This window comes from Pterocles gutturalis, unplaced genomic scaffold (assembly GCF_000699245.1).
Source record: "Pterocles gutturalis isolate BGI_N339 unplaced genomic scaffold, ASM69924v1 scaffold47501, whole genome shotgun sequence".
Taxonomy (NCBI): Eukaryota; Metazoa; Chordata; class Aves; order Pterocliformes; family Pteroclidae; genus Pterocles; species Pterocles gutturalis.
The window spans coordinates 5,365-16,689 of NW_010104716.1; the positions used below are offsets into that span (position 1 = coordinate 5,365).

The 11,325-nt window shown below is 37.3% G+C and overlaps 1 protein-coding gene across 1 annotated transcript; it reads left to right on the forward strand.

Annotated features, from left to right (window-relative positions):
* Positions 1 to 373: 373 nt before the first annotated feature.
* Positions 374 to 6,487, forward strand: LOC104460949. The gene is made up of 4 exons (XM_010087138.1): positions 374 to 480; positions 1,586 to 1,710; positions 3,041 to 3,090; positions 5,489 to 6,487. Exons 1-4 carry the CDS (start codon positions 374 to 376, stop codon positions 5,618 to 5,620), a joined length of 414 nt encoding a protein of 137 aa, XP_010085440.1. The 3' UTR covers positions 5,621 to 6,487.
* Positions 6,488 to 11,325: the final 4,838 nt, after the last annotated feature.

Below are 11,325 nucleotides of genomic sequence, written 5' to 3' on the forward strand. Positions count from 1 at the left end.
CTCTGTAGGCTCACCTCAGGGTTGCCTTCAAACAGAAGGCATATGCTTTGGTGTTGCACGTGTTTTGTAAGAGCATAAGGTGAAGTGATTTTCTTAACATTTTGTGAAAGGACAGTTGCAAAGCTGACAGTAGAACAGCTCTGACTTCTAGCCTGGTGTTTAATTCACCATAACAGTGTAATGGCATCAAGCTCAAGAATTCATCTTATGGAAGTCGAAATGGAAAATGCCTCTCTTGCTCACCCATGGTTGGATTATATAAATGCTTGTTTCTCTGCAGTGTGTAATTTCTAGAGTTGCTACAGGGAGAAGAAAATGAGGACAGAATAGCATTTTAGTATTTGACAACAAAGTGTTAAATAGTGGTGTAAAGATGTACAAGAAGCCTTCGGACATAGGATCGCAGGAAGCAATTATGTCAGGGTATGGAGGAGAAACTGTTGGGGCAGTGCTGAAGGTGGAGCATGTGCATCACATCATGTAAGCAAGCAGCCATGTGTCCGAAAATATGCACTGTAGCTGCATCTCCCTTCCTAACCCCATCAATTCCATTCAAAGGCTCTTTATTCAACTTAGGGCATGATTTTGTGGGAAAGAAAAAGTGTTGGGATAACCTATATTTTTGATGTATGTCAGTATATTAGTTTCTTACTGTAGCTTCCAAAATTGAGAATATACAAATTTGTACAAGTGAGTGTTTTTCTTTGCATTGCAACTCCAAGTGACTAATGCAGAAAGTCACTATGATAAGCATTAGAAATAAATATGCCATTAACAGAAACCGATTTTGTTCCAGCTGTCTAAAATTTCAGGAAAAAATGTACTGTAGTGCTTCAGCTTTCAGAAGATGTAGACATTTGACATTGATACAAGTGTGTAATAGCTATTTTTAGAGTGACAAAATGTAATACTGCCTCTACTTTCTTCTTCCACCTAATTCTGTTCCCATTTTCTGTGAGTTTGGTCAGTCCAATACTGCAGCCAGAGAACAGCCACTCCTGTCCAAATGAGCTTTCATCTGTCACTTAAGTAACAAATCCTCACACCTGTTACAATCTTAAAGTTTTGTAACCTGAGTTAACCCCCAACAGCTATTCTTTAACACAGTGGAGTTCCACAGTTCAGATTTGCTTCTGAAACTTTATCCTTTTTACTGTGCTCTTACAGTTTTTCTTTGTTTTGCAATTAAAGTTACCCACTGTACTGACTGCTTCTTACAACCTCCTTTTCATATAAAGCTCTAGAGACGTGATTTCAGCTTTAGATTCAAATTGAAAAAAATGTTGAAACATTCCTCATGAAATAGTTCAACATGCTGCAAGCTTAACAAAGAATAAGAAATATCCTTGCCATTTTTTGCATGTTACTGCTGATGACAGCCAAGACAAATAGCAGGTCACAAGGACATGAGAAACACTGAAGTTGAAAATTATGTCTTAGTGAGTTTAAATCAGAACTGAGTTGCAGTATGTAAGTACTGGTTATTTAGTGCTATTTGAAATTCTTATACAAGCACAGCTTACAATATAACATTAGTGTGTAGTTCTACAGAAAGAATGAAAACAAGCCTTATTTTCTTCTTCAGGGGTCTGGTATATCTGGCAACTCACTGGGCCATTAGTATTTTTTTAGCTTGCTTATACTGTGTAGTGGTTGGTGCAGCAGGCAGATTATATGATTTTGATCTGTACTGGGAGCACAGTGGAAGAGGTAAGAAAATAAATGCCATTCTGTATATACATACTGACAAAGCATTAAGGTAACTGTCTACAGTAATATAAAGATAGATATAAATATGCTAGGGGACATCTTTATTGAGGAAAGTAGTACATTTTGTGAGGCAGTAGGAAATGGTAGTCCAGAGGTTGCACTCATCTCTGTGCACCAGCTGGATGCACTGTAGTTTGTGAGAGATTCATTATTGTCTAACCTTGAAAAAAACAGCTTTAACGTGCCACTAGTACCTTTGTAAGAGTAAGTCCAGACTGACAGGGTTTGTCCTTGGAGAGACTCTGACATATACTACAGGAGAGTCTGGAGCCACTTAGTGGCAGTACAGGTACTGAATTCAGCCTTTAGCATAACCTGAATATGAGGAGGAGGAAAGAAGACTGTGCTATTTTCTAAACAAATTTTAAATACTTCTAGAACTGAGATATTCAATAGGCTAAAGGGTTTGAAAGTAGGGGATTATACCCACAATTTGTCCTAAAATAATTCATATTGTCTTTTCTTTTTAAAGTTAATGTTAACACAAGGCCTGGGTTGTGCAGTAGGGATACAGGAACTATGCTGCTATTAGTGCTTGCTGTTTGCTGACTAGCGCTTCAAGCAAAGAATTGGTCATCAGCAGCCCACCTCAGACCTGAACTTCTTTCCATGTAGCTACATGACAGGCCATAGAGTCCATCTTAAAGCTGATTGCCTTTAGGAGTGTCAAGAGAAGCTGAGATACCAGCTTCTCTTCTTGTTCTCTCTTCTTGTTTTCTTGCTGTTTTTTGACATATAATCTCAGATATCTCTGCAAGACAAGATTGTCCATCTTGTTTGCAAGAATAACACCTCTACCCACAGTTTCCTCTGTGCCCTTTCATCTGCACTGCTGCAGCTTGTGTGGAGTATGCTGATGGGATGTGTGTGGTATTTAGCCTCCCTCACAAAGCTTATCTTCAGCCAGATTTTGATCACTCTAACACTTTTCCTCACATTTGCGTATTGCAGCAGCATATGGGCCAGTCTACTGAAGATTGTCAGTTGTATATGTAGATAAACTGATTTAGACAGTTACACTAGTGTTTGAGGAAAATCCAAGCAGATATGAAGCACGTTTGTAATACTAGTAAAAATAGGATGTTCCTTAGATACGATAGGTTTAGTATTATTAATTTTCTGAGGATGTTAAGAATTTTAACGTTAAAATACCTTCTAAAGCATCATTCCAAAAGAAATTTAATTCAGGGAATACTACCTTGAATGTAAATCTGCTTAATGAAAGTGGAGAAGAGTTTGATTATCTTTCTTTCTTTTCTCCAAACTGTAGCTTTTGTCAGAAGTGATAAGCCAAAACTCTTCAGGGGCCTGCAAATCAAGGTGAGTAGTAACCTAAGTTTTTTATTTGGGTTGTTAGGAAGAATTAAGCTTGGTGGAGACAGTCCTTCTGTGGATTGTTCCTTGTTTGTTGATCAAGTAATCCTTTAGCAAAGGACATATATTTGCATTGCCAGTATAAATCTTTACAAGTTCCTGCTGCTAATATTAATTGGGTTATTGCTCACTAACTGTTTGTTACCAATTCTTAGTTGTTGGGGCTTTGGGGTTTCTTTTGCTGTTGTTTTGTTTTTAATCCAAGAAAAAATATACTGGAACCTGTAAGTAACAGCAATGGCAAAAGAATGTGAGGAATGCGTGCATCCTGTTCTTACTCTGTGGCTATCTTGGATTTACTCAAGGTTATTCTGCCATAGTTTCCTTTTCTCCTGTTATTTTCTCCCCTCATTTTCTGATGGAGCTGCCATTTCCAAACATTCAGTGATTCTTGGATTTTTGTCCTCCCTCTCAGAATTTCCTTGCTGTGTTCTATGGTTTTTTTCTTTGTAGTCTTCAAACATTGAGCTTTATAGAAACTGATATACTGAATGGTGTTTCTTATGACTTCATATATGCAAACCTGCATAAGCTGCAGGGCCTTAAGCTCAAACAATTACTTGGCTTCAAGTTCTAGTGTAAGACTTAACCTTCCTCTTAAAATCCTGTATGAACTTGCAGCGTACTTCACAGATGCACATCTTGATTCTCACATCTTGCACTCCTATCTCTATTCACCAAATGGCACCATCTGGAATCACTTCATAGCTATGCAAGGCTGCAATAAGTGATTTGTCTTCTCAGCAGCAGATTCCATTTAAAACAGATTTCCTTTGTCTCATGCATTCATGTCTCTGTGCCCTCCAGTTTCTTTCAAAAGCTTTCTCTCCTGCTTGTCTGTTTCATTTTTATTTTAGACTTTGTAGCTGTATTGAACATCAAAGCAGCCTAGACTACAGTTGGTAAGAGCACTACTAGATGCATTTGCACTAAATTTTTTCTGGTATTTATTTTACAAGACTTTTGGAAAAGGCGTGAGAGATGCCACTAGCTTCATTAAGTAAAACTAACTAGGTTAGCTCAGTAGGGTAAAGTAAAAGTCTCCTGGGGAAATCTTTCCATAAACTTAAATGGTTAGAGCCTTCTAATACTGTTAAAAGCTTTTATTTGCATTACATATTTTGTGACTTAGTGAGTCTTCAGAAGCATTAAAGTATTATGTTACCAGCAAAGCCTAGTGGGCACAGATATATTACAGCAGGAAAGAATGTGATTACATTAGAAATTGACAGTAGAACTTTGAGCTGTTAAAGTGACCGGAAATTTCAGTTAAAAGGCTATTGATTATATGAGAAAAATCATTCAGCTGCTTGATTCAAAAATCCAACTTCAGTAACTTAAAATAGTTGAAGTAGAATACCATCTTTCAAAGCTAGGCACTGCTTCCCTGCATATGCATTAGCTTATGCTGTGGGTCAAGGAGAAAAAGTAGATGTCTCACACACATCTTTTCATTTGTCTTGTGCCTCTGCTTTCGTCTCTTTGACATTAAATACAAGTCTGAACTGAAGCTCTTTCCTACCTGTTTTACTTAAGGCGAGTAACTATGTTCTGGATCTCAAGATAAACATTTACTGCTCTTAAATTAATGTGTTTTGATTTTCTGTGAAATGAGACCTCTTTGTCCCTTCTGCTTCCTTCTTTTCTCTCACCCTTGTTCCTTAGGATTAGGCAAGAAGGCATTTAATCCAGAGCTGCAAACACTGGCCAACTGCTGCTAGTGGAGTTTGCAGCCTGCAGCATCTCTTGTCTTTAAAGCTTCAGTAAGGTGTCTCCCCTCTTACTGGTTCTTCCTTTGCATAGATACATGCACCCAAAAACTAGCTTTGAACGTCTACTTCTCTTGAATCTGGAATTGGAGGATCAGGTAGCAGCATAGGAAAGAACAAGCTGAAGGACTGATCTCATAAGCTTAATTTTATTTTTGTGAATCTGTTTTCTTCAAGAAAAGTAGAATACATTGTTGTTAAACACTCTAGTGTTTAACATAAAATCATAAAATAATTTTAATCATAAAATCAGAACAAAATACATGGCACTGGAATATCTGTAGCATTGATCATTGTGAGGAACAACCAAGTTTGTCTGGTTTTTAAGAATTCTAGGCTTTAAAAAGCCAAAGCTTAGGTTGATTTCTTAGCACAAATTGTATTGCCAAAGTTTGCTCAGAATACTCTGTAATTTAGTGCTCTGTTGTTAAGTATTCATACTTCATAGTGTCACTCTTTGGACTTTTTACTGTTCTTGCTTTGCCAACTTTTTAACTGATTTAAATCAATTGGTGGGTGTTAATATGGAGAATGCATTTCCCAGACCAAGGTAACTGACTCTTTTTTTTGTGCAGTATGTGCGTGGTTCTGACCCTGTACTAAAGCTGCTGGACGACAGTGGGAACATTGCAGAAGAACTGAGCATCCTCAAGTGGAATACAGATAGCGTGGAAGAATTTCTAAGTGAAAAATTAGAACGTCTATAAATCATTGCTTTCAGTCCTCTCTCCATTTAATGTTTTGTCATGGTAATCTTCTCGGATGTAGTGTGCTACAACTGAAAAAACATTCCAGCTTCTGTATGAATTTGAAAATATCTGTTGTGCTGCACTAAACATCTTGTAATTAGAAGGGGAAGCTTCAGCACACATATCTAACAAGTTGACAAACAGAATAACTTGTCTTAATATATTTCAGCTCTTACATTTATCACTAACAAAATGCTTTGTTTCAAAGTTAATTATGCAAATATCAGTTTGTTATAGTTGGACCTGTTTTTACAAATGCTCTTAAAACTGAAGAGCTTCCGATAATTGAAATGATTACCATGCTTTTTGTCTGCTGCTGTCTGTAAAAGTCAGAACCAAATGCAATGTACTATCTCCCAAAGAAACTTGACTGCTAATGCCCTCTTCTTTTTTGTATTTGAACTGTCCTTTTTATAGAAGCATTGTTTACAGTGAGTACCTAGTTCACGGGTTTTTAAGCTGATGGAGGAACTCATGCTCTGGTACTGTGAAACATTTATTAAGTACACTTTAGTGAAGACTACATAGAAAACCTCCAAGGTATATGGAAGTCAGATGTCAGGTGTGCTTTACGTTAAGTGTTTTACTTCAGAAGACATGAGATGTAAGTCTTGAAAACCTTTCCTTCTAACTTTCACAAGTTTATTGGAAGTCTGTTTATCAAAGGAATTTATAAACTGTTCTTTTAAAATGTGTATTTTTCTTTCTCAGTTGAAATTTATGTCAACAGTTAATATAGACAGTATGTATGGTAATGAGTCAAATCCATTATGACTTGTCAGATTTTTTCCACTTAGTGTGAATAAATATGGTAAGCAAGAATAATGTGGGCTTTTTCTGGTCTAATTAGCAAATAAGTCTTCCCTTTAACTAGTTCATGCACACCAGTTTTTGGTTGGATGGGTGTTATGCTGTGGCCTGAATTGGTACTTAGTTTTTCTCTTATATATAATTTTATATATTAAGAAATTTCTCTACAATTTATAGACTTTATTCCCAACTTTTAAGAAAAAAGCATCAGCTTCATAACAGAACAATAAACTTGGCACTGACACCACAGTAAATTATCATAAGTAATACACTAAGGTGATTCTTCAGGCATAGCCTTCTGAGTTTTTTATTCCTGAAATATTCTTAAACTCCTAGAAGATGCATACAGCTAGGTCACATTATGTGATCCCCACTGTTCTCTCCCACTCCTACTCTGTGCCTTTCTCGTCTATCCTTGTAAAACATGCTGCTCGTCTCCCAGATGACTCAGTGTGGGACGGCTACAATAGTGGTCACCACTGTCTTAGAGAAATAGGAACTCTGCAAAGATTTGTGCTTTTTGTGTAGCTTGTACTAACTTATCAAACATGGATTTGTTCTTGGGACATGTGATGTATTAGTCAGCAGATGAGCTACAACCAAAACATGTGCCATGACAACCCAGTATTTTGGTAGTAAAAATATGCTGCCATCCACTGGTCTTTTAATATATTGACTATATCCCATACTTCTTATTCCTGTGTTTGCCAACAAGGGATTTCAGCTTCTGTGTTGATGATTTATCATGCTGTTCTAGCAGAATATTTTAACCTCGTCCCTCTCCCCAGCCTTAGGTCCTCTTTACCACTCAGTGGAGAGAGTGTTTGCTTCATTTGGTATTTACTAAATCTTTCTCTCCACTTCTCTCAGTATTTCCTTCCTCTTCCTCCTACTTAACATGATGGCCAGTGGGTTTCTGACCTTCAACCTCTCTTATTCTTTCCATGACTTCCCTACTGCCAGCCCACTACTTCCCTATACAAACTACTTCTTCCAATGCCAGGTCCTTTGCACCTGCTCTTGCTTGCCTTTCACTGAAGCAAGGAACTCGTTCTTGTACCAGGAGATGACCATCCTGTAGTGGAGGAGGGTGACAGGCCAAAGAATTTATCCTCCAGCATAACTGGTTTTTATGACTGCAGTCCCAATACTGTTTCTGCAGCCTCTGACCTTTCCCAGTACTGTTTCTCACTTATTTTTATCAAGGAGACTGGTAATTAACTTTTCTCCCAGTTTTCCTCCTAGTTCCTGATTCAGATTCCTATTCCACATACTAATCTTGCCTTGTAATACAGATCTTTATTCTCATATCTTTAAAGCATACACAAGGTACATCCCCATATTATTTCCCTATATATAGGAATATATCAAGAGTCTTCCATGATTCTGTTACTGAGCTGATGAGCCCTGAACCTACTCAATCTGTTAGCCTCTTGCAAAAGCTTAATTACCTATTCTGCTTGACCTGTTGTCTGTTCTCCATGCCGGTCTTGAAGTGTCAACTTTGTACTATCCTTGCTTTATTCCTTCTTATTCTAGCCTTTAGATGATACTCAGATTCTTGCCTCTACAGCCACGTGCTAGGAACATTTAACATTCTGGCAAAATTGAGCTGGGCTTTGTACTAAAAGAGGCAGTTGGAGTGGGGAATAATTTCTTGTGGAAATTCTTAAGTTTCTATTTATCAGTGTCGGGGGGTTTTCCTCCAGTCAGCAGCTGTGAAAATTCATAGAGCTCAAAAGGTTATTTTGGTTTGTGGCAATTAACTACACAAAATACAAGGTTTAAAGCTCCCATTTAAAAAGGAAGTGATTCATTTTTACTTATCACCATGATAAGCACCCAGTACTTTATGAAAGGCATTCACTCAGATTTATGTAAGAATTATTTAGTCTTATATAATGCTCCTGTTGTGCCAAGTCTTGAGAGAGTTAATGAACAGAAGAATAAAAGCAGCAAGCATGCATGGCTCAGTTGAAACATGAAGTGTCCATCTACCCCTCCGATCTTTTTAGAACTCCTCATCTTGCAGGAGACCGTATCAGTGCTAAAAAAAAAAAAAAAAAAAAAAAAAAGTGGTGTACGTTTCTTGAGTACCTGCTTAGTCATAGATTCCTACAATATGAACCAGAACAAAATTATTATAGCAGACAAAAATCTATTTCAGAGCTAAGGGAAACCTTGCAGCAGACATTAAAATCATGGAAAGAAAGTATTCAAGTCAGTCTTTGTTTCATAGTTTCATCATATAGATAGAACAGATTTGCCTACCTAATGAAGAAGACAAACAAAAAACATTGTGTTCAGAAACCTAGGCTCCTATAGAGGATGCTTCTGAAAGCTCAGGTTGAAAAAGTTACAAAGTTAATCTGATGTTCCTCTTCAGCCAGGGAGACTAGATGCCCTTCTCCCCCCCACCCCACCCTCCCCAAAGGAAAAAAAAACACCACCCCCAAAAAACAACAACAACAACAAAAACCCAAAAAGAACACCCCACAAACAAACCAAAAAGAAATAAAAATTGTTTACGTGTCATTCTACTTCATTAGCATGGAAGTTGGATTTTTAAAGCTACATTTTAACTCTGTATTCTACCCATAAAGGCAAAAAAGCTGAAATCTAACTTCAGATCATTTCAAGAGTACCTTGCAAGGAACAACATAATTTCTTCTTCTGAATTTGTGTGTTTTTCCTTGTGTTGTTAACTGTTAAGGCCCAACCCAATTACTTTGAAATAAATTTGCTGTCATGTCTAAGAGAAAGAGCCCAAGGGACAAGATAGCCAAGGAGACAAAGAACAGACAGCCTGCTGATATGTTACGTTATTGAACACCTGTGGTTCAGAACACCAGTTTCCCTTGTAAAAAGTATAAGCAGAGGGTAGCTGGAGAATATTTTCAGTAATTTTTTTTCATTATCACTTGTCATAAAGGATGGACAGAAGGAAACATATTATGAAATTACCTAGTGAGCTCAGACAGGAGACAAACTACAGAAACAGTCAGAGTATTCTTACATTTATTGATTTAAATAGGAACCATGGCACCAGGTGAACCAGACTGTCTCAAGAGTACCTCATTATCTGTTATATTTAGAAATGGATTCCTGATGCTGAACAAGGTCTATCAGATTTCTTACTCTTTGAGAAGCAAGGTATCCAACTGTGTGTTTCAGCTCTACCTTTGTAGACTGAAAGCCTTACATACAGCAGCACTTATGTCCACTGACATACAAATTAAACAAAGCTTCTAAATACTGAGAAATGGAGTATGTCTCTCAACACTTCCCACTACTAAGGCAACTAAGATCAAAAGGGTTCCATGATTTACCCTTGCATCAAGCAAGCATTTCTTTTGAATTGTTCATTTTGTCTGCTCTCAGGCTAGGCTGTCAAGCATATTTGTTTCAAAGCACTTGCAGCAATGCAGTGCTCCCAGATGCCCTAAGCTTCATGTAGACAGTGGTGACATATGTACTCTCAGATGGGTATTCCTACCAGTAGTTTTTTTCCTTGAAAATACACACTACCTATATATTCTACATCAGTGCGGTACAAAGCTGTATTAATGACATTAATTGTGCATCTTTTGAAAGTTTCTAGCAATATTAGTCTTACATTCTTCAGATATGGCCTTCAGAGGCCATATATGCCTAATATATTTTAAACATTTTGTAGGAAGAGAATTGATCCTACTGCATAGGAGTTCAGTTAGAGTTGCAAGTACGTGCCAGGATGAGCACTTTGGTGGTTGTGATAAGTCTGGGTAGGTCTGTACCACCTCAAAGATAGGTAAGAGCACATGTTGTTATGCCTTGGGAACTTACAGTCTGACTAGCTTCAAAAGATAAAACGAGACACACTGGTATGAGTATGATTACAAGCTATAAATACTGTGAGGAGATCTTATCTACAAGAGATACCAAGCACGCATAATGCAAGTTTAAACCACATCTTTGCTACAGCGTGCTGCAGTTGTGCCTTCAGTGCTGCTGCTTTGTCTCCCTGAGGGTTACCTGTTCCCTGCTTTCAGACTGAGATTAAGATCAAGTCACTTGACTAGACATAAAGTTATGTCCTTATCCATTTCTAGAATACAAAGATACTCTTTGCTCTGAACATCTCTCAAAAATGACAGCAAATAAAAGAACATACTAGAAATGGAGTGGAAGGGTAAACAGTTTCATCTTTTCACAGGAACACCTAACAGTGTTGTCTACTTGGTAGGAACAAGAGCATGAACTGAAGACAGCCAGACAGTAACAAGGAAGCAGTAATTTCAATAAGAATAAAGTTATTTGGTGAAAATCAGTGGATACTACAAAGCTATGAAACAACATAGTATTTTCTCATAAATAACTCAGGGTTTTGATCTCAATAAACCAGCAAAGATCTGTACACCAAAAAAAAAAAAATTATTTGTTTAAAGCCATGCTTAATTTACTGCTATATTAACTACACAGGCTTTCAACAAGTTTTTCTCCTAAAGAAAAGTAGTTGTATGTTCATGTGCCATATGAAATATATCACAAAAAAATAATGGTTAACAAACTAGCAGAATCGAACTCCAGCGACTGGGATACTTCTGCTTTGTCTTAGTTTTAAGTGCCTGACTTTGTCATCATCAAAATCACTCTAGTGAGTCAACATCATAACAGAACACAGTATGAGAGGGTCTTAGTATTCTTCCCAAGATTTTACTGTGGTGAAATCCCACTATAAGTCATGATGAATGGAATGAGAAGGAGTAAATCAGTCTTACTGTAAAACCACAAATTCATCTAAGAATGTATTCCTTAGTTTTTCTGTATAATGGAAATCCTCAGAGGAGTCTGTGATGGCAGTTGATATATGG

What these genes read in the sequence shown, in the direction of transcription:
- LOC104460949 (XM_010087138.1), top strand. Translation starts at nt 374, where the DNA reads ATGTACAAGAAGCCTTCGGACATAGGATCGCAGGAAGCAATTATGTCA. An exon ending in GAGCATGTGCATCACATCAT is followed by an intron (nt 481 to 1,585) that starts GTAAGCAAGCAG and finishes TTTCTTCTTCAG; the next exon opens with GGGTCTGGTATATCTGGCAA. An exon ending in TCAGGGGCCTGCAAATCAAG is followed by an intron (nt 3,091 to 5,488) that starts GTGAGTAGTAAC and finishes TTTTTTGTGCAG; the next exon opens with TATGTGCGTGGTTCTGACCC.